Here is a 24,720-nt window from a genome sequence, read left to right as displayed (position 1 = left end):
TTGCATGTGTGTACTGGGAGTACAGGCTGCTTTTGTAGGTATCTGCACATGTGCATGTGATGTCCTCTGCACCAATTGTTAGCCAGCATTTACTAATTGCATGCAGCTTGCTGAGTGGTAATTGCAGTTCTCACTGCGATTTCAGGACAGTGCTATAAAATGTTAGGTTAGGTAGGCGTAGCCCTTTCAGATTGTCAAGGTGGGGAACATGGTGGTATGCTGTGGACACTGTTCTGTGTGTGTAAAGGTTGGTATGTCTCTCATATTTAAGGCTGTGTTGTAGGCACTGAAATGCATGTTGTACTGACACCTGACTATTGCTTCCTCCAGTTCATTCTTCTCAGTGTGTATGTTAACTGACACCTAATAATACTAATACTGTTTAAATGGGAGTATGTGCTTTCCTGTGGGACTTGTGGATTAACTGGTATACAGCAGTAGCTCCTGCAATTTGTTGCTATGTCTTCACTATTTAGCCTTTAACTTCACTCCTTGAAGGCCTGCTAGGTGTCTTTACTGGAATGTGTTGCTATGGCTTTCCTATTTTCCATTTACATTCACTCCTTGTAATGCTTGATATATTTCTTTCAGCAGCAATTCCTTCACTCCTTGTAATGCTTGATATATTTCTTTCAGCAGCAATTCCTTATATGTTTGGTGTGGTTTGGTGGTACTGCATGCAGTCTGGTAAGGCCAAGGTGTGGGGTTTGACACCTACAAGGGTATTTTATTTTGCTGCTGAGCAGTAGTGGGGCCTTGCACTTTGTACAAACAGTTATGGATATCAGGCACATGCAGCACTTGTAAACTGCTATACTGTCCTTACTTTATTAGTTGGCTACATCCTTTGATATTTCTGGGTTGTACTCCTACATGAGGGTGTGCTTGTGGAAGCAATTCTACAGCTATTCACAGAGTGTGTGAGAGCAGCCAGAATGATATGCCTGTGCGTTTCTGACACTTGCAGGCCTCAGCTACTCTCAGGTGTATATTTTAGCAGCCTCAGGGAATGGTACATATCAGTGGGATACACCCGTGATATATTTCAGATATTCTGCAGTTGTGACTGTGGAGTATTTTGAGCATATGTATTACTACACCATTTCTGACATGCAAGTAGTGCGTACTTTAATTAATTGACAGTTACCATTACGTGGGATTACACACCTTTCTGCCTACTGTTCATACCTCTCAACTGTACAGATTTTTGCAGAATGTCCAGATGTTTGCCTCATATTTTTGGTGTGTTCCTCCTAACATCTGTAACTTTCTGGCAAATAGCTAAGGACTTGAAGTCATTAAATAATGGCAAATATTTCAGTTTAAAACTCCACATCCCTCAGAAAATTAATGCTAATGCAAAACCTATTACTCTATCAACTTTCTAAGTTTGTGAGAGCAATATTTAAAATCCGTCCTTATTTGTACCCCTATCATTTTAAGCTTTGTCCACATTCTGTGCTGTAAATGTGGATGAGAGGTATGCTACTGTTAGTACATTTCACAGGGAGTCAGTGGGGCACAGTTACCATTTGTATGCAAATCAGGAACATCCCTGTAAATCAGTCACAGTTGGGAGGTCTGGCCTCTTACCTATTCAAATATGGCGGTGTTTATCCTGCGCTGATAGTGTGTGTGGTTTGCAAGGTGCTACTGTCACATTATTACCTACTAGCATGGCTGTTTCTCTTCTCACACTAATGTACTGCAATTCCACAAGAATTGCCAGTAAAGATACAAGAAAAGCTTTGTGTAATAGCCTTCCTATATTCCCTGTACATTCAGTCCTACTGTTTCATGATATATTGCTTTCAGCACAAAGTTCTTGTATATCAGTCATGGCTTAGTGGTAAGTCATGCAGACTAGTGTTTCTAAGGTCCTTGGTTTGAGACTGACAGAGGGATTTTATTTTGCTTCTGAGCAGATTACAGGCTTTGTCATTCAGAGTGACTAAGGCACTTTTAAGCAGTTGTAAGCGGGTTAACACTGGTTTGCGAGGTACTCACGCATGCGCACTGGCGTTTAGCTTCACGCACTCACGCTTAGCTAAGCGCACACAAGCACGCACCTGCTTACAACTGCTTAAAAGTGTTTACTCTTGCACACACCCATGCTAATTTCTTTGAAAGAAAAGAAAATGTGGAGATAGGAAAGTGGTGAAAAAGGGGGCACAAAGAGGGTAGGACAGTAGGAAAACAAGCTCGGGATTTGCAGGAAGGATGTAGGAAAGGCCCATAGCTGCCCATTTCTTTATCAGCAACAGCTGTGCATACGTGTGTAATTTGGTGTGAAATTTGAAACCTTCCACCCATGAGAGAGGGGTGAGGACAACAAAATATGTTGTACAGCCAATTGTAATTACCAGTTCACATGTCCAGCAGACATGTCTGCAAAATGGGCAGCTATGTATGGGGCGTAATTTTTTTGCGGGAACAGAGTGCCCTTTTTTTTTTTCAGGTGAGAGTGGAATGTGAGGTACAGGAAGTAGGTATATTTGGAGAGGTAGGTAGGGGAGGTTAACAGACAAGACAAACAAGACGCATACAGGGGCAGAGTATGATACATGTCAGGGGGAAACACAACTGACGGGGGACGGATGTTTGGATATTGCGAGCCCATGAGCCCACAGATGGCAACAGTGGAACTGAGATCCCCACCCATGGGCAGTTGCCACTGCACCTTCATGGCCCAGGCAGGGCTGTGCTGGGGGCTGTGTAGGACGGGCAGCAGGCACACCCGTGAGTTGAGCCACCTGTGCCTCAAGATGGCGTAGGGGTTCAAGCACAGAATGCCTGATCTCGCTATGCACCACAGACCGGACACTTTGGAGGGTGAGTGGACGTTCTCCTCCGGCCACGCTTGCAGAGGGGGGACGAGCCCCATCCTCTGCTGCGCTTCCACCCAAAGGTGGCACAGGGCCACTGGAGGAGGTTCCGGCATGGGCACTAGTGCCAGGTGCACTCGCCAGCTGAGGTGGGAGAGGTGGGTCCGCTGGAACCCGCCTTCCCTGTTGTCCTATGTTTACCGATATTTTATGACATTCTGGGTTAGTAACAAACAATACCATTCAAAATTAGTTGTAACAGCATGCATCAGTATTCCCATTAACCAAACACCCATGAATTCCAAACATTGAACAGCAAGCATAACACATGCATATTTTGAACAACAGTACACAATCCAACAGCATGCAGGGTTGATTAATGGCAACAGGCCATCAGGTTTGGATATGTGAACAGGGCACATGCATCAACGTACATGCAAATATGTATGAACCAACAGGACAAATGTCCATAGGCATTAATTGTGAATACACATACCCATTTGGTGTGGAATGGATTATTTGTGAATATACGGTAGGGTGAAGAAATATTTCATTAACAACTTCAACTACCTATACATATGCTATACATTTCTAGTAGCTGCACATATATATATATATATATATACCCTACAGGTCTTAGTACAGTTACCTATATGTAACCTTAGGAATGTTGGTGATGGGAATGTTACTGCTACATTAATATACATTGCATTTTTATTCATACACATTCATATCTGGCTGTGTTCAGGTACAGCATCCTGCTACATTTGATTTATATGGCTCCAGACAACTGTGGATGTTCAGTATTTCATACAACCATACTATCTCCATATTGCAAGGGTACAGCAACATATCCAAATTGTGGGACAGACATTCCAGCTTCAGTACTTTATTACAAACATTTCACTGTTTGGTTGTGGCTGTCTCATTCATTTCATTATGTACTGACTGCAGTATATTTTATTCAAGAGTTATTACAACTTTCTTGGTGGATTCATACCTCTTTCTCACACTCTCACTTATTTTATTTTTACAATTCAGGACGGTACTTAATTCTAGGCTTTATTAACATGTCTTACTTGGTTACAACAATCCTTTCCAACAGACTCACTTGTGGCATGTGGCAGATTTTAAAAGGGGATGTATTTCACACATGTGTATTGTCTTTAGCTTGTTTACCACTAATTTTCAGCCTGCAGCAGGTTATCTGCTATTACAATACAGGTGGAAAATCTCTATTTCAGACTTGTTTAATTTTTATTTCTGGATTACAGGCTGCATCACTTATATAATCACACAGTACTAGCAGAATCTTTCTTCTAGTGTTATTTGAACTTTATTAATATGTAACTACACTGAACTCTTTTACAAGCTGTCTCACTTATATTGTATAACAATTACAGAAAAATAATTACTAACCTGCCTGGTGGCGCGACCGCACCAGCCTATCACCATAGGCTCGCCAATTCGCAGAACGCACACCTGCAGCTGTAATATAAATGAAGTAATATTGGAAAATACATCTCCATAATATCAGTTAGGATAATTTCTTACATACATAATTACATGGATACTTACTCAGTAGTGGGGCGTTTAGTATTTGCCGGGCCTCCTGGATCCAACGGTTCAGTTGGTCCTGTTTTCGTCTCTTCAGGTCCGCATGGTGGTAACGGACCTGTTCACCAGTCCTTGGTATGCTTGTGGCACTGGTGAGATCATGTGCCAACCGGTTCCACGGCTCTGCCTTGTACGCTCCCCACAGAATCTGGCCCTGCATGAGTTGAGCCTCATGATCATGGACAAGGAGCCAAACCATATATTTGGACTCCTCAACACCCCACCTTTGTGCTTGGAAGCAACTGCCCTCTCCTACACCTGCCATCCTGACTGCAAATAGGTTCCACAATCAGTTATGCTGTGTATTCCTGCCTATGGGGCTTATATATGCCGTTTTTCCCGCACTTATCTGTGATTGGACATTTTGGAAATGTATCAGCTTAACAAAACCTGCTTTGTCATGCATCTATTTCCATTCATTCCTATATATATGCTAATACTGCATTTCTCAGTACAACTGTCATAGCTTAGTGATTCAGTACTTTGACTATGGTTCATGGTATCCTGGGTTCAAGCATGAGCATTTCTTTTTTATTTTATGACTGTCTTCCCAGGCTAGGAGGTGTGTCTATGTAAAGGCAGCTTTGATACATCTTGCCCTACGTTCCCGCCGGTAAGCTGGTTGGCGCGGTGCGCAGCTCCGCGCAAACGAGTCGCGCTGGGTTACGCGTCATTTGGCTATGAGCATGCATATTACGCTCAGCTCAGCTACGGGCACACAGTTTCAGCATGTTAAAGCACTGCTCAACTCCGGACACTCATATTACACCTGTTAAACCAATGCTCACCTGGGGGCAGTCATACTCAGCTTGTTAGAGCGTAGCTCAGCTATAGGCACTTATAAAATTAATTTGTTTATTGTATCACATTTCTTCAAAAATACATGGCCCATTTAATTGCATTTTACTTAAATTATAATTATATATATGTACATATATGTCAGGTGATTGTTTCATGCTTATTTCACTAAAAATAGAAAATGATGTTGTTGGGGCTCGAACCGTGACTACCTCCTCTTTGGCCGACGTCTCTACCGCTGTGCTATTGCTACTTGACTTAATTTGCATATTTAGATCTTATATGCTTTTCCACTGACTGCCAACTGTGGCTGAGCGAAGGGCACACCCGCGCAAACGAGCGCAATTACGGGCAAACATTTTTTAAATTAAAAAAAAAAATTAAACTGTTAATTTTTACGTTTTACTTTACAGTTGGGTTTACAGTCTGTGGGGGTGTGTGTGGTGTTGTGTTTATTGACATTTCCGCGGACTCACTCGTGGGAGTTTCCTTTCAGGACTGTGACTCTTCTGGGGGCGTGTCCCTCTGCAGGACTCGCCGTGCGGACACGCCCCCTACTTTCCTACACGGACCGTGTTAGCCTAGGGTGTGAGTCAGCATGCCCTCATGAATATGCATGGCATGCTGACATCACACCGTTTAACTGCAGCCTCCGTGTAAGACTTGTTAACTCTTACACGGAGGTTTCGTGAATCCTGCCCATAGTTTTTTTAGCAATTCGTGACCTTGGCTGCATTAGGAAAATATTGTGTTTCATGCCACTGTTTTTCTCATTCAGTAAACTTTGTGGATAAACTACTAATATATACATACGTATATATATTATATATATGTATATATATATATATATATATATATATATATATATATATATATATGGTTCTACCTGACTTCACCGAAACACCAAAACACCGACAACGCAATCACCGAAACCACATAACCGACAGTACAAAAACACGAAAATTCACATACCCGACAACGAAATAACCGACGGTACACAAACACGAAACCTTATACACTTCACACACCACAATCAACAAACAAAACACATTCCCCATCCAAAAACCACATACACAACACAAGCACACCAAAATCCCTGCAAACCCACACTAAACCTCACATACACAACTACCTACAACCCTGACCCAAACCCTAACCCTAAGGTCCGTCACTACCGACACTTACCTGACCGCCTCCTAACCCTAACTCACTTATCCCGCCTAACCCAAACACAATCACTACCGCACACTTACCTGACCCGGCTCCCTAACCCTAACTCACTTATCCCGCCTAACCCAAACACATTCACTACAAGACACTTACCTGACCCGCTCCTAACCCTAACTCACTTAACCCACCCTATCCACACTTACCTTACTCGCACCCTAACGTCCGTCACTACCGCATACTTACACAGCCTTTTCCCATTTCGGCATCCTCAGCGTCGGTGCTTTCATCCGTCGGGTCGGTCTTCTGCACTGTCGATCTTCTGGGTCCCGTCGCGTCGGTCTTCTGCACTTTCGCTCTTCTGCGGCTCTCGATTTCGCTGTCGATGTTCCGGCGTGTCGGTGAAGTCAGGTAGAACCATATATATATATATATATATATATATATATACATACACATGTATATATTAGTAGTTTATCCACAAAGTTTACTGAATGAGAAAAACAGTGGCATGAAACACAATATTTTCCTAATGCAGCCAAGGTCACGAACTGCTAAAAAACGAGGATTTTTTTACTCCGTTGTTAGGAAATACTAACAATGTGATAGTGAACAATGGGAGCAGTCAGACCCGGGGCAGGCCTATTATTTACAATAAAGCTATGGCACTGCCTTATAACTAACACTTTGAGCAAATTAGAGCAATTATTAATAGATATTGAAACATTTTTGAGGTCAAACAGGAAAACTTTTAAAAGGTGGGGGACAAACCCATGATAGTTTATAGGAAGGAATGTGTTTAAAAACATTTTTAGAAAGCCCGCTAGTCAAAAAAGGTGAAGGAGTGATGGTGAAGTGCAGACATTGTGGGCAGTTGAATCAGGCAGTGAACATCAAGCTTACATGCAAGTACTACTGGGGTACAAAGGGGGTAGTTTACATTGTGAAGTGTCAGTCATGTGAAGGATTTTATATTAGCAAGACCATTAGAAGTTTATGGGAGAGAATTTATCAACACAGTATTAGGAAAAATTATGAAAATAATGCCCTGTATAAGCACATTAAAGAGAATCCATCCCACGTTTATAAATTTAGTATTAAAGATCATGTGGACCTGGGACCTAGGGGTGGACCTCCTGATACTTTTCTGGAAGTCAGAGATGAAATGGTAATTAAAGTGTTAAGCCTCAGTGTTCCCTGGTCTAAATTATGTCACCTCTATCAGTAGTGCTTTAACATTAAAAGCCAGGTTTATGCTATAATGAGGGTTCATTTCAGTTTTAATTAAAAACATGTAATTTAATGTTGAAACTTTTGTTGAAATGTATCTAAATTGTGTGATAACACTGAGGTTTGCTTTTTTGGCTTTATGCTACAGTGTAGTTTTAAGAGTAGGTGGTCACATGGATTTCAAAAGGGATGCGTTTTTTGTATAAAATGAGCCTTGTTTTATGTAAAAGTAATTCTGATTAAGTCTCTGACATTTGTAGATGAAAGTGCTTAATTTGGTGATAATAAAGCGAGTTCTCCATGACCGGCAGCCTGTTTTTTGTTAGTATACCTCCGTTACTGCAATATATCCACAAGGAATGGAAGGTACCCCTCATCAAGGGAGGGGGACAGCCAAATGTGAATGTATTTTGCCAATCACACAGGAACAAGGGCAAAGCCAATTCCGGTACCCCCAAGTAAAGGAATGACTTAGCAACAGACATCCAGAACAACCTGGATACCTGAAGAAAGCTGTCTGAAGAGGTACATAATACTGAAACATACTATGGACTGATTCTAAATAAAACTAAGTGGACAGACTCCAAGAAGCCTCAAAATCTTGCTTGCGGTCACCAGCATGAGGCTAACAGAATGCAGAAATCAAGAGCACCAGCCAAGTCGCAAAAAGCCAAGTCACCCAACAATTAATGTGTGGACAACTATGACTACACCCATGCTGCAAAGGTCAGCAATGATAAACACCATGATCAATCAATGAAACTGAGGGGAATTCAGCTACATTTCTTAAATATACAACATAGGTTCATAGGTTAGTACTAAGCTAACTGCCCTTGCGAACCATTTTAAGCCTAGCCAATTATCCCTTGTGAGACTCAAACCGTGCACCTTGTGTTTGTAAGGCAAACACCTTAACCATTAGGCCACCCTCCCAACTTATGGAGGCCTCCTGTGGTGGCACATCTCCTTTGGTCATCATAGGCATAGAATGGAACAGGTATGGAACAGCCAAGAATGGGAGCTTCCATATGAGAGAGAGAAAGAGAGATGACCCACAAATCTGTCCTAAGTCCCAGTGATATATTCTGAAGTGAAAAAAGTCAACTCTCCCCAAGGAATGAAAAGCATTTGTTTCTTGGTCTGCTTTACGTGGGAACCTAATTCCAAAATGGCTCCAAGGGCCATCTCATCCTCTTTTAGTGCACATGGGTGGCACAGAGAGGCTGGGAACTACAGCAAGAACATACCTCACAAAGCACACCTGAGGGCACAAGTATTCACAAGACCCATGGGGAGTGGTCAGAATCCCTGTACCAATTCGCATTTAACATCTTTTTTTTCTGGAAATTCTTGCAGGCAGGAAGGAAGTATGCCTATGATGACACAAACTATGATTATTCTGGTGCAAGTAGGAGGAACAATGGTGCTCCTCTATTCCCAATTAGTACAATTGTCTTCCCTGCCTTTGGGAGGAAGGGGAGGGTTCCTAGTTAAGAGGTAGGCAGGATCCTACTGCTCCTTAGAGAGGCCTGTAATAGAGCTTACAATGAGCTGAGAAGGGGGAGGCACAGTCAGAGTCCTCAACCAGGAAGCTGTGGAGCAAATTCTACAGTCTCCCGAGTAAATGGGGTTTAAATGGAGCAAACTTCACACCATACGCTACTCTCCAGGGGGATCAAAAGATTCAATTCATCCACTGAACTTATGTTTAAACCTAGGACACAACACCAAGTGCTCAGAATGGTGAGATGGCAGGCCGACTCCTCCCCCAACCCTCATAATAACCTGTAATTCAGGAAGCTAAGGTACTCCAAAGAAGGGAAAACAACTCAAAAACCAAGGTTGTTCTGTGCCACCCCATCTTGGTCTGAATGCAGGCATAGGAAGCTGCAATGAAAATAAAAAACATCTATATAAAACTGAAGATCTCTTTAGCAGCAACCCAAAGGAGATGTGCCACCACAGGAGGCCTCCATAAGGGACAATCACCTTGGAAAGCAGGTGAATTTTAAAGGCACACCTCTAACTCCAGAAATTCTACTCAGGGTAATTTGATAATGGCCTCTGGAGGAGGGGACACACAGGGGTTACTGAACATCTCTGTGGCTGATGGCACAAACACCTGCCCCCATTAACTATGGAAAAGCAGGCACAGACAAGAAGACACAAGGTTCCTCCCAAAGGAAAAGAAAACAAGAATCCTAACAAGACATTCATGGATTGGGTAGAAAAGAACCACCATGGTCTGATGAGAGGGAGCAACAGTGCTCTTCTTCTCCTGTAAGGAGTGTGCATGATAAGGTAGGATGCATGTAGTGCTTGCACACTCACCCATATTACAAGAACAACATGTGATGAGGAGGTGCCCACACAATGACAAGCCCTGGCGTACCATCAATGTATCTAAGGGTGAGGCTATGAACCAGTGACTCTAGGTACCTATCAAGTGTCAAGCAAGTACATGAATATCTAACATCTGAACTGTAAACCCTGGTGCTTGCTGTTTGATTCCTCCTCTACCTAAGCCAATATAGGTTAAGAGGGAGGTGCTAAAGAATGAAACCTTGATCCTGAGTACTCTCAATTCACAACCTAATGACTAATGGTCCCCTTCCCATGACCATCCTGACTAAACTCTGGACCAAGTTGATAAGGCAAGGAAAAGGAGGCACACATACTTTGGGAGTCACACTGGAGGGTGGGAACTTGGTGTACATATCTTCTAGCCAATTCCTTAAGAAAAGCAAACTGAAATAGGGTTGATCTAGTGGTTGGGGATGAACCTTAACATAGAAAGTTGAAAGGCTTTGGAAAGCCTAGTCCTACATCAGGAAGGAATAGGCTCCACTAAACTTAAAAAATAAATCAAAGATGAAATTCTGTTCTAAACTCTGGGTGTGACAAAAAGAAAGTACAGTTGTGTACACTTACCGTAAATGTAGATGTTCGAGTGTATTCACTGTTGTAGTCATCAAATTTGGGTTATCTGCCTGCAGGTAGTCCTCAGCCAGCCTGAATACCAGAGTCTTGGATTCCTGCATCGGATGCGGTCTCTTCTTCCATGACGGCAGGTCGTCAGGGGTACAAAACATGCAGCCGACGCTATTACATCAGTTTTTCTTGCCCCAGATGTCAGGTGCCCCCACAATGGGAAGCAATTATATGTTGTGGTATCCCTCCAACAAAATGCAAATACACCAGAAAGCTTAAATACACCAAACAAGAAGGAAAGGTAGAGCCAAGAGAAGTCAGGGGGCTGGAGGGAGGGTAACCAAGACTGCAACAGTGAATACACTCAAACATCTACATTTATGGTAAGTGTACACAACTGTAGTATGTTCTTCGTGTTTCACTGTTGCAGTCATCACATTTGGGTTGATTCCCACAGCTAAGGAAGGGAGGAGGAGGTTAGAGAGCATCAGAGCCAGCTATTAAGCCCTGCAAGACCGCAGTGGCAAAACCAGCTCTGGATTTAGAAAAAATAGGCATGTGGTAATGCTTGATGAAGGTATGTACAGAGCTCCAGGTAGCAGCTTCTAGGATGTCCCTGGTAAGGACACCTCTGAGAAAGGCTGTAGAGGTAGATGCAGCCCTGGTGGAATGTGATCTTATCCTCTTTGGGGAAGGTTTTCCATGGTGCTTATAGCAGAAATTAATGCAATGTGCTATCCACTTAGAAATGGTTTGCTTTGAAATGGCCTTCCCCTCTGCCCTTGCAGCAAAGCCAACTAGCAGCTGTTTAGATTTTCTGAGCAGCTTAGTCCTGTCCAAATAAAATCTAAGTTGTCTGTGCACATCCAAAGAGTGCAGTATTCGTTCTCCTTTGTTTTGTGGATTTGGAAAAAAGGTAGGCAAACAAATGGACTGATTAAGGGCCACACTAGACACCACCTTGGGCATAAAAGGATTGGTCCTGAGGGAAACCCTGTCTGCATGGAAGATAATGAAGGGCTCCACTGCCATGAGGGCCTGTAATTCAGGCACTCTTCTTAGTGAAGTGATGGCTAGAAGGAAGGCTGCTTTCCAAGAAAGGAATTTCAACTCTGCAGTCGCAGCTGGCTCAAAAGGAGGGAGATTGAGCTTTTCCAATACAAAGTTACGTTCCCAGGCTGGAGTAGGGGCTCTCCTGGGGGGGTCTTAAATTTTTGGTCCCTCTGAGGAATTGCTTTAGCAGGGGGTGAGAGAAGAGGGGTGGGTTCAGTATTATAATGTGCTGAAATGGCAGAGGCATGAATTTTAATAGACAAGATGGATAGGCCCTTGTGGAGCATTTATGTTAAGTACTGAAGAATATGACGTAAGCTGGGCACTGTTGTGCCCATCCCCTGAGTCTGGCTCCAGGAACAGTATCTTTTCCACTTTTCAGCATAGGATTTTCTAGTACTAGGCCTCCTTGCCTCCAGAATGACATCTAGCACCTGCTTACCGAGGGATGCTATTGGAGAGCTCAAGGAATTAGCCAGGCTGCAAGGTTCAGGGTTTGAAGCCGAGGGTGCAGAATCTGGCCCGCCTGCTGGGACAGCAGGGAAGGGGTCTGAGGCAGGTACCATGGTTCCAGCAGTGTCATACTGTGCAAGAGGGGGTACCAGTGCTGGTGTGGCCAGTCTGGTGCAATCAGTATAGTCCTTGGTTTGTCCTGTTTGATCTTTAGAAAAACCTTTGAGAGGAGAGGCAGAGGGGGAAAGGCATAAACTGAGAGTCTTTCCCAGGTAAAAGACAGAGCATCCACTTTCCAAACTTGACTGTGGGAAGTCCTTCTGCAGAATTTGTCCAATTGGTAGTTTTGAGGGGAGGCAAACAGGTCTATCTCTGGGATCCCCCATTTGTTCCTCAGGAGGTTGAATATTTTTGGTTCCAGTTTCCATTCGTGTGGGTCCATGAGATTTCTGCTTAGGTCGTCTGCCAGTGAATTTAGCTTGCCTGGCAGGAATTGAGCTTGTAGGTGCACTTGGTAGCTCAAGGCTGTGTTCCACAGAGCCACGGCTAGTCTGCAGAGAGTTTATGAGTGGGTTCCTCCCTGCTTGTTTATGTACCACATAACTGTGGTGTTGTCTGTCTTTACCAATAATTGTCCTGAAAGAATGTGGTCCTTGAAGGCTGTCAGGGAATTCTGAACAGCTAACATTTCTTTTTGGTTGATATGCAGGTGCATCTGTCTCTGGTTCCATTTGCCCTGAATGTACTGCCCTACCAAGTGAGCCCCCCATGCATAGTTGGATGTGTCTGTTGTTAGGGTTTGGGCGGCAGGGGGTAGAGTGAAAGGGAGCCCTTTGTTGTGGTAGCAGGCCTCTGCCCACCAAAGGAATTCTGTCTTTATACAAGGAATGATAGGAATCATTGATTCCAGGTCCTGAAAATGTTGACATTATAGGCTTTTTAGATACCATTGCAGTTTCCTCATATGCAGTCTTGCATATGTAATTAGTAGGATGCAAGAGGCCATGAACCCCAGGGCTAGCAGAATTTTCTTTGCAGATAGCCGGGACTTTGTGGCCAGTTGTTTGTACTAGGTTGTTAAATAAACTTGTTTCTCTGGAGTGAGGAAAGCCATCTGGGAAGTTATGTTCAAGCTTGCTCCCAGGAAAACAATTTGTTGGCAGGGTACTAGGTGAGATTTCTTTTCATTTATGGTGTACCCCAGTGAGTTTAGAAGTTTCTTTATGAATGCCAGATGTTTTAATAGCAATTCCTGGCTTTCTGCCTGACTCAGACAATCGTCCAAGTATGGGTATGTTTGAATATTTCTCTGCCTGCAAAATGAAATGGCTGGAGCTAGACACTTTGTGAATACCCTGGGTGCAGTAGATAATCCAAGGGGAAGTGCAAAGAACTGAAAGTGCATGGATCCTGCCCTGAAGCATTGGTATTTCCTGCAAGATTCCCTTATTGGAATGTACAGGTAAGCTTCCTTTAAGTCTAAGGTTGCCAACCAGGTATCTTTGCCTATTATAGGAAGCAGCTGATGAAGTGTTAGCATCTTGAATTTTGGGATTACCAAAAAAGTGTTTAGAATAGAGAGGTCCAGGATAGGACACCAGGAGCTGTCTTTTCTGGGTACCAGGAAAAGTCTTGAATAAAAACCTTGTCCCCTTTCTTCTGCTGGGACAAACTGAATAGCCCTGATACGTAGAAGAGAGAGTACCTGCTGTTGAGCCTCTGCCCACTGATTTGGGGGTAGGTATGGCCAACCATTTGGGGTTGGTAGGGTGTGGAAGTGGAATCTGTATCCTTGGGAAACTATATTCAAAACCCATTTGTCCTGGGTAATGAGCTCCCAGCTTTTTGCATGCAGGACGAGCTTTCCTCCTAAGGGAGCAGGTAGTTGAGCAGGGCTTGGAAGGGTTAAGGTTAAGTCATTGTGCCATTTTTTCCATAGGGAGGGGGTCTTACTGCTCCCTGCTTTGGAAGTGGGAGCTTCCCACTGCTTAGGCCTGTGCGTAGCCTGAGACTATCACCTAGATGGTCTACTGTTCCTGGGTTTGGACTGAGAAGGCCTGGAAGAGGCTGGAAATGACCAATTCTTTGAAGGCCAATGCCTACTAAATCTGGGAGGCTGTTCTTGCAGGAAATCTTTAACAGTTTGCAAAGGTTTAGCTTTTTCCTCCATCTTTTCGAGGACTTCTTCTGCTTTGTTGCCAAACAGGCAGTCTTGATTTAAGAGAGTATCCAGTAATTTAGCTTTAACATGATCTGGCAAGTTTTGCTCCTTAAGCCATGCATGCGTTCTAAGTATAGACCCAGTGACAGCAGCCCTGCAAGATGCTCCTAAAGAGTCAAAATTACATTGCAAATTATGTTTACCAACTTGTTCTGCAGAATGCATTACATCCTGTAATTCTTTGTGTTCAGCACAGTCAGGAATCAACATCATTTTCTGTTTAAGCAGCCCCATAATATGCTGCTGATACTTTAACATATGAAACTGGCAATTTAAAGCCCTAATGGCCAAAGCAGCAGAAGTCTTAGCCTTCTTACCACATCTGTCCAAGGCTCTAGAATCTCTATCAGAAGGGGTAGGGTTTTTGGCAGCAGTAGCCTTAATGCCCTTTGGTCCTTGGGAAATGGTCTCTGGATATGCAGTAGGATTCTTGAAGAGGAACTTGTGAGAGTCAGGTACTCTGTAATACCTGTAAGGTTTTCTGGGAGCTGGAGGTAAGGTGTCTGGGGAAATACTAGATTCCAAGAAAGCATCATCTACAATGTCCAGAACAGGAGGGATAGCTAAAGGCCTATGTTGAGGAAGGAGTAAGAATTCCCTAAGCCTCTTTTTGGAGTCAGAGTAATCCTGGCTTTCCCAGCAGAAATGCTCCCTAAGAGAGTGTAAAAGAGAAATCTTCAGGAGGGGAAGCAGAGGGAATGGAATCCTCTGCATCAGAATCCTCATAGGTAGAAAGGGGCAAATCCTGATAATCAGAAGAAACAGAAATATCAGAATCCTGATCAGAAGAATCAGAAGAAAAATCAGTTCTAGGTCTCTTAGAGGGGGAAGACTGGCTTTCCCTAATTAAAGTAATAAGGTCTTCAGCCATTCTAAGCATTTGTTTTTTAGGCATATGGGCCTGAGCATGCAGTTTGGTCGTCTGTTTTCTAGGTGTGGGTCGAGTTTTAGGCCTGGATGAAGAAGATGACGTCTGTTTAAAATGCAAGTCTGTAGGCCTGAATACACCCTCAGAAGCCTGTGCCTGCACAGCGGCTCCAGACCCATCCAAGGTAGAGACATCCGCAGGTTCCATAGTCGAAGAAGCATCTCGCAGCATACCGGACTCTGAATGGGTCTCAGTAGAGGCCTGCGAATCTGAAGTAGCGGGTATTAGGGGCTGCAAAAGCACCTCACTGAGTACCAGCGGACTGGTGACTAGCTTAATGGAAGCGTCGGCGGCAGTTTTGGACCTATGCGGCCTGTGTCTCTCTCTTTAGCCTTAATTTTTTTAGAATAGCGGTAGCCTGATGGCTTACCAAAGCCATTTCTGGATAGTTAAACAGAGTACCAAAATAATTTGCTGCAAATATATACCAATGACGAATAGTTTGGGGGTTGAAAAAGGCACAAAACTGACAGCGAGGGACGTCGTGGTCTGGGCCTGGGCAAGGAATGAAAATCTTTACGAGGTATTTGCTTTCCACAGGTAATACAATTGTCAACTTTTACTGACATCAGTTAAGAGCAAGAAAAAGGATCCCCAATGGGGTACTTAGCTTTTTTGAAGACTTCGGTTCTGAAACTCGAAAACAAAAATTTCAGGAGTCGACCGACCGGCACTTGCAAACTGCTTCTGCTTCAGGCACCACACGGCAAGAAATACTGATGTAATGGCATCGGCTGCATGTTTTATAACCCTGACGCATGTTTTATACCCCTGATGACCTGACGTCATGGAAGAAGAGACAGCATCCGATGCAGGAATCCAAGACTCTGGTATTCAGGCCGGCTGAGGGCTACCTGCAGGCAGATAACCCAAATGTGATGACTGCAACAGTGAAACATGAAGAACATCTGGTAAATAGGATGGCAGACAGTGTAGTGGAAGACTGACATTGTGACAGTTATTGTCTTAGATACATATCAGTGCTAAACACAGGAACATCCAGGGAAAAGAGATGCTGAGTGGTGGTGAGGATAAACTCCAACAGTTTTTGCCTTCCTATGATAGAACATTATACTGAACAATACTGGCTGTAATTCTGATTCTTAAGGTGCAGTTGCCCATTTAGAATGACTGCCCTGAACAGTTTTTCACTGCTTCCTCCCCAGTAGATGCTAATCAATGAATGAACACTTTGTGTGAAAAAGACTGAGAAGGTTTACTATCAGAGTGAGAGACGAAATATGGAATCAAAAGCTTTGGTAAGATGTAGGCAGATCACAGCAAAGGTGCTAACTGATGATCTCAAAAATGACTAATATTTGTTTGAACTCTTTTGGCTGACATAAAAAACATACTTCTTAACTTTACTAACTGACAACCTTTGTAGCAGCTTGCCTAAGACACTTGTTAAATTAAGTGGTCTGTTATTTAAGTGGTTGCTCACTATAACTCCTTTATTTTCCAAAAGGAGGACAAAGATGAGCTTCAATGATCTTACAAAGAGAACTGATATGACAGAATTAGTTGTTTTTGAACCTGCAGCAATATGTATCCTGAGATACTTGATCTCATGGAGACTGTTGCTCTATACCTGCTTAAGACTGACTGCCAATATTTGTGAACATGGTACTACAGCATATGGTAGGGAAATATGAATGTCTGTTTCAAAAGCATGGTATAACATACAGAATATAGTACTAAACAGCTTCCTTTCACAGTAATGAGGACCTGAAAACACTTATTGGAAGCAGAAAATTGTAACATCGGATCCTCAAAACTCTGAAGTACCAAACAGCAAACCTCAAACAATAAAAAGCAATCATACACACTACTTCCAAACTCTCCAGAAACAAACCTCAGCTTAATACAGACCTAATTTTGCATAACAAATGTGCTTTCACCCTTACTACCTACATATATTGCCAATACTTCATATGTTGCATGCCTATGCTTAAAACAATATTTCTGAATGAGGATGAAGATACAATGAACATGACAATGATGTGCTAAGATGATGATGAAGATAAAGACTGAGGAAGATGAAGTTGAAAGCACAATGAAGATGACTCAATGAATATAAAGATGCACTGAATATGCCATGAGGACGAAGATGTGATGAAGATGAATGTGTTACACACTAACTGGATTAGCAATGGGACAGTAACTTTACTGTACTATCATTTAGGTGATTCCTATACATTTCTGCCTAAAAAGTGATCATCAAATGGTAGACATTTTCACTGTCATCTTTATGGCATATCTGACATCATCTCCTCATCATCATCACATCATTGTCACTTTCATCACATCATCATAATCTTCTTCAATCCATCTTCATCCCTTCATTTGCACTGTAATCCCCATCTTTGTCATATCTTCATCATTATTCTATTTATCATGTTCATCTTAATCCCATCTTCATCATAATCTTCACTCTTCATCTTTTTCTTCAAGAATGTAGATTATTCCAAACATTTTTGTTCCAGCACCGACCAATTCAGCATATTAAACAAAACGATTACTGCAGATCCATCCCTGAGGTGATTCATATGCTTCTGTTTTAAGTAACTCATGGTAAACACCTTTTTATTACAATGTTATGTTGTACCATCGCACTGCAGTAAAAGCACTATACACTTTACTTGCTTTTGTGACATTTTACTAAAATATAACTGAATTTAATTATTGTCTCAATGGCTAACTCACTTATTGATTACTTATGCTGTATTCTGGGCCATTTTATGTGTGGAAATCTGCCACAGACTGTAAAACACACCTACAACACAAAGGCATAATCATAAGGTATGATCAGAGGAAACAATCAGGAAATAATCATACAACTACTTAACATACAAGTGGAAGCTTATTAAACTTTATAGAGTTCCACTGTAGCAATAAGTAAAAGCCACATATTTTAAAATCAGAAAGCCCACACTATATGACGTGTGCATAATTACAACAAAAATAAATGGCAAGAAATATATTTGCACATAATCTTTAAGATGCATTTAGAAACATCAAAAAACAAATATTCCAAGAAAAGGATACTACAGTTGATCCAAGGCATTTTGGTCAATAGTGCCCATACTGTTGTATACAAATGTGCTGCTCAACAAGACAGCCAGGGCAAAAATCCAGCAGTCATTTTTCACATCACCCTGTAGTGAACAAAAAAAAAAAAAAAAAAAAAAAAAAAAAAGGGAAATTAAGTCGGTTATTTTCTATCTTGTCTTTCTTATATGCCCTAGTATTTTCATCTCACCCTTCAAGAATCCATTATCTCAGCCTTGCCAGGGACAGCCTTCTGCAAATACAACTTAAAAGTAGCTGCCTTTTAAAGATTAATGCTTTTTTTAACTCAAGATGATAGATCCAGATGGAGAATACACCAAAGTCATCATAACATACTGTGTGCTGGAGATGAAAGTCATCACTGGGAGTATAAAGTTTCTTACCCTGATGCAGAAGAAAAACAGTATGCATGACAGAAGTTCAGTGTTCCCATTCTATTACCTTTTCCTTTATAGTTACTTCCTTCCAATACCTTGGATCTTTTGCCAGTTTTCTCCAATAATTTCCAACCCCCTCTTGCCTACTGTCTATATCCCTAATTGCAGTCCTCCCTATCGGCAGAATCTCTCTTCTCCATTCCCCTACTGGTTTAGTTCTTAAAATACATTCTGCTACTTTATGAATATAATATTCTGTATGATTGATGTCATTCTCCTTAAGGGTCTGCATCCAAAATCCCAGCCTCTGTTTCTTGAGCTTCTCCCCTGTATCATCATCATTCCTTTCCACTTTGAATTATAATTTTCTGGTTGTCATATGTATACGAGCCTTAACTGTGTTGCTCTAAAATACCCCTTCAAATCGAGTAATCCTAGTCCGCCTTGTTCAAGTGGTAGAATCAGCTTATCCCACTTGACCTTTGCAGTCTTCCCCTCCCAGATAAAATCCTTTATCTCTTTTTTAATTGCTATCCACAACTTCTCCTCTGGTTGATAAAAATATACCTGGCCTGTGTATAAAACTATAGAGACTAAAAACATTTTAACTGCTTGTATCTTACTATTCATAACCATATAACAAAGCTTCTAGTTTCTCAGTTTTTGTATGATCTTCTGTTTAGTCTCCTCCCACATATCCTTAGCTGCACACAACCAAGTCCTTTTTAATCCATACTCCTAAACACATCATTTTATCATGTTCCCATAAATATGGATATTGCTGGACAAACGTATGTGTGAGTACATAATTTACCGCTATTGCCTTTGTTTTAGCTTCATTAAATTTTGTATCCTGAGAAGATTTGAAACTGACTTAAAATGTTCCAGAATACTGTAATGTCTCTTTCTGGTTTTGTCAGGTATGAAATAATATCTGCAAACACAGCCAGCTTACCTTGACTACCATACCAATTATATCCTTGAATTTCTGAGTCCCTTTTTTTCTTTACCAGTTGTTCTAAATATAATGCAAACAACAAAGGAGAAAGAGGACACCCCTGGCTGGTTCCTCTACTCAAGCAAAAATTATCAGAGGGGACTCTGTCCACTTTAATTTTCACCTCTGATCCCTCACATAAACTTCTATTCAACCTTATAATTTTATTAGAGAAAGCAACTGCTTCCATTGCCCTGCTCATGAAGTCCCAGCTTACTCTGTCAAATGCCTTTTCTGCATCAAGACCCACCAACAACAGTGATATTTTCTTACATACTGCTTCCCTCTGGATCATCAGTGTCCTGTTAATGTAATCAAATGTTTGCCTCCTCTCCATAAAGTCACGATGATCCATCACTATTAATTTTGGCATTACGTTTGCCATTCTTTTAGGCATTATTGATAAGAACACTTTATAATCATGGTTTTCTATTGAAATGGGCCTGTATGAAGTTGGATATGATGGCTCTTTAAACTCTTTAGGTATTACAGCTACCACTGCTTTCTTCCAGGATGTTGGTACTTCTTCTCTTAAGATACTGTTAAACAAATCCTTCCAGATCTTTATCAGTTTTTTTCCCTCCTAGCTTCCAAACTTCCACAGGAATACCATCTATTCCTGGGGACGTTCCTCTAGATTGGTTATACATCACCATTTTTATCTTACCTCCTCCTATCCTAGCTGTTCGTAATTGAGCCTCATCTACCTCTAACCTTGGCATATTTAATTCCCCCATAAACATTTCCATTTGTATCTTTTCTTGATTTCCATATTTCTCTGCTTGACACAGACTTTCATAAAATTTCTGAAATATTCTTCTACAGGATCTTGTTATCTTCCTTGTTATAGGCTCCTTAAACTTAGTGACAGCCCTTTCTACTTTCTGATGCCTAAGTCATTGTGCTAAAAGTCTTTGTGCTCTAAAGTTATTATAAAAAAACAGTTGCTTTACAGCAATCTTTATAAACTCATGCACATTACTGAAGTAATCCCTTATTTTCTGTTTAGCATTCAGCAGTTGCTCCTCCTCTTGTTCCATGGGAGTCCCCCTACTTTGCAAAACTTTAACATTTGTCAGTCGCCCTAAATAATTTTTGTTACTTCTTAACCAAATCTCACTTTCCTTTATTTCCACACTAGTTTTATCCCACTCCCTAGCTATATTTTCAGAAGAAATGTCTATCTTCTCTAAAAGCTCCTGAATTATTCCCAAAACCCATTCATTAAATTCCTCTCTTCAGCAGACAGGTGGGAAAGCTCCAGTGTCTCATTTTTATCTCATTACCTTGTGTTTTTATTTTAGTTTTTATTGGCACTTGACCTGAAATAGTTATTGGGTGCATTTCAAGACCTTCAATTAAATGCACTTGTTCCTGTGAAATATAAATTCTATGTAGCCTAGCTTCGTTTTTGAATCTTGGAGAATAATATGTAAATTCACTCTGAACTCAGTACTGAATTCACATCTTCCATGCCAAACATTTTCATAAATTTCTTCAAAAATCGACCTTACTTTGTTATATTTTCCCTTCTGGACCCCCCCGGACACATCTTCACTGTTGCAAACCAAATTCCATTTCCCACCCATAAGTAATATTCTTTGCTGAAAGCTGATTATTTCGCCAGAATTTTCTTAAGCTCCATTATAGCAGTTTTAGGTGGAATTTAAATACATGCCAGTGTAATCCTTAGCCCTTGCCAGTAGCACCTTAGCACTACAAATCTACCATTATTATCTTTTTTTCCTCTTCGATCACTATTGGAGCTCCTCTTGCAATTAATATAAGTACTCTTTTCCTTTGCTCCAGGTATTCTGCTGAATAACTATCCTGAAAACCTTTCTTTATCAAATTGACATGTTCAGTTCTTTCCAGGTATGTCTCCTGTAGCATAGCTATTTGCACTCTAATATAGTTCACTACTCTTTCATTTTTGTATTTATCTGTGAAACCATTCAGATTTAAAGACATTACAGAAAGCACCACTTTCTTATATAGCTATTGTTCACACCTTTTATGCATAACTGCTTTTTTTTTAATGTCTAGTTCTAACTTTTATGTTACATGCATATATTGTTTGGCAGCTTGGTCTTTTAAACAGGTGTTTCTTGTCATATCCATTTGGGCTCTCAAACAAAAAAACAAAACACACCAATACCCCCTAAAATTAATCTACTTAACAAGCAAAACAATGTACATCTTTGAAATTTGAAGTTTTACCTTTCTAATAAGAACAAAAGTTCTAAACTGATAGCCACACGGACAGAGTTAACCAAAAAGAAAGGTTAGTCATGGTAAGATGCATGGTACAGCCTGTGTTTTTAGTAAGTGCTGTCTGATTCTGTCTTATCCTTACAGCTCTCACAGCTGAGAAAACACTTGAAAGCTTTCAGTAAACACTTTCTCCAAGCTATTTCTCTTTTATCAGACTGTCTTCTGGGGACATGCAAACCAGACACAAAACTGCTAAGGATATACGGTTTACCAGAAAAAAAAACTTATAATATTCAATATTCTTCTTCATTTACTTGGTTTCTAATAAGACTTGTTACGGGATAAAGCCAGGGGCCTTAATCCAGACATTCCCCATGCAAGGATGAGTAAAAGCACATTCATTTTTTCTTTTGTCATGCTCTCTTTACCAAACCTTTTTCCTTTTCTCTCTTTTTTTTACATTGCATTCCCTACATATCTTAAAACTGAACAAGGAAAAAACAGAGAAAAAGGAAGAAACTGAAAAAAAAACATAAGCACCTGTTTATATTAGTATCCCCATTACATTTAAAAATAACTGAAAAAGCTTTACTTCAGAGCTTGCAAGGAAAGTCATAAACCATTAAAACAGTACCATTAAGAAAAAAATTGTTTTACTTAGAGTATTTTTTCTGAAGATTAATGACATGATGTAGGGCATATGCTTTAGAGTCCCATACAAATTTAATAAACTCCACGAAAATCCAGTATTTCCAGATCCTCTTGTTCTGCCATGTTTTACAAGCCTCCAAATGAACCTTTTTAGAAATTTCTCTAAGACAAACTATTGTATGTACTCTTAAGTGATACACTGGTAAGCTTTGAATCCCTATTAAACCCTGTTAACCCCACTGAATACACAGAAATGTACATCACCACACATACCACCATGTAAACAGCTGAACAGACTTACAGAGTTTTCCTGTAAAAACAAGTGCAGGGCAAACCCCAGAAACAAACCAGCATGGTGGAATGACAATATCAACAAGATTTACAGTAAAATGAAGAGTATTTTGATTAAAACTATGAAGAGTAATTCCCAGAATGATACAACCCGCTTCACTAAAATAAAAAAAACTTAGGACCTTAATAAAATTCACCAAAGCCATGTTTGATGCTAAAATAGCCACCGAACCCAAAGACAACCACAGGTTCTTTTTAACTATGGTCGTAATTTCAAAAGTACAATGCAGCAATGCACTGTGCTGACTGTGAACTATGTTACCTATACTGACGCTGAAGATATAGCTAACATAATGGCCAATAAATTCAGCTCAAACTTTACACCCCTCTCCCTTCCATCTATCCCACAAGATATGCCAGAAACTGACACACTTCCAGTTGTCACAAAAGACAAGTCCTGAAAGTGATACCAAAAATGGTAAAAATGCACCAATTTCCTGAAATATCCCTGGATGCATCTTAAATAACAAGAAGTGCAATTTACCCACCTCCAACAACACTGTTCAATCTCAGCCTCCATACAGGTTTTGTACTAGTCAAATGGAGAACTGCTACAATCATTCATCTGCATAAGGGATGACCTTTCATAAGTCTGGCCAGCGTCATATGCAAAGCCATGGAAGGATTTATTGTGGAACAAATCAATTAGGGCATAAGGAACCTCCAAATACTGGACCATTTAAGTCTGGATTTATCAAGAGCAGGTCATTCTTACTCAACATAGTGAAAAGCTTATCAAAGCAATTGATGAAGGTAAAACTATACACACCACATACCTTGACCTGGCCAAGGCTTTTGACACAATCCCCCATTCGGGCATATCAGAAAAGCCAGGAATAAACCCCTACATCACCCAAAGTATTACCAACTGGCTCACAGATAGGATGCAGGACCACAGAATAGGGGAATCCATCTTCACAAAGAGACCAGTCATCAGTGATGTCCTCCAGGGTTTTGTGCTGGGACCTCTTCTGTCTGGATCTACTTCTCCAAAGTAAAAGCCAATACCGAAAGGCTTTGGCTGACTGATTTTACTCCAAAGATTACAATGAAAGGCCGCAGAGACCAGCAAAAAAAAAAAACAAGCAAACCAGTCCACAGTTCAAAAAGAGTCTCAAAAGGAGAACACACTGATGTTAATATCCAAGTCTAATAAATGTATTTGTGTAATTTTATGAATTTGTAACATTTTATTAAAAAAGAGTTATGTACTTACCATAACTTGGCATCTGTGCTAGCTACTATCATTATTCATCACAAATGGGTCTTGGATCCGACCTCGGATCCAAGCCAGTAACTGTCAGACAGATCCAGAGCTTAAGCTCCTCTCCTTCCCATAATCCCCTGCCACCTTCTAATCCTCAGACTGAGTTTGCTAAACCAATGGAAACACAGAAGAAACTGTGCAGAAGATCAAAACATTCCAATTATAAGCCACTTCAGCTTGCCAGAAACCCCAGAAGGAAGGGGGAAGGAGGGCGGGACTGATGAATACTGACACTGGACAGCACAGATGCCAAGTTATGGTAAGTATATAACTCTTTATCTGATGCTATCTGTGTTCATCACAAATAGGTCAGAGTCCCCAGCTACTATGTACCCTGGGTGGCCTCATGGAAGGATATGCCAGAGCACAGAGGAACCAAAGGAAGTTCTATTCCTAGACACTAAGCCCAATTTGTAGTGCGAAATAAAAGTGTGTAGATTAGATCAAGTCGCAGCAGCACAAATCTCATCCAGGGAAAGTCTAGTCAAGAAAGCTGAAGACACAACAACAGACCTAGCAGAGTGGGCCTTAACTGGTCTGGATAATTCCAAATGCCTACTATCATAAA

The 24,720-nt window shown here is 41.1% G+C and overlaps 1 protein-coding gene across 2 annotated transcripts in view; it reads right to left on the bottom strand.

Annotated features, from left to right (window-relative positions):
• LOC122809311 (guanylate-binding protein 1-like) overlaps nucleotides 1-24,720 on the bottom strand; it is a 428,120-nt gene that overhangs the window by 283,487 nt on the left and 119,913 nt on the right. For both annotated transcript variants that reach the window (XM_044080708.1, XM_044080707.1), the window contains exon 4: nucleotides 18,272-18,381. In XM_044080708.1, the coding sequence (XP_043936643.1) occupies nucleotides 18,272-18,381 (110 nt within the window). The remainder of the gene's footprint in view (nucleotides 1-18,271; nucleotides 18,382-24,720) is intronic.

This window comes from Protopterus annectens, chromosome 8.part0 (assembly GCF_019279795.1).
Source record: "Protopterus annectens isolate FY-2018-M chromosome 8.part0, PAN1.0, whole genome shotgun sequence".
Lineage (NCBI taxonomy): Eukaryota > Metazoa > Chordata > Ceratodontiformes > Protopteridae > Protopterus > Protopterus annectens.
This window is presented reverse-complemented; position numbering and strand designations above follow the sequence as displayed.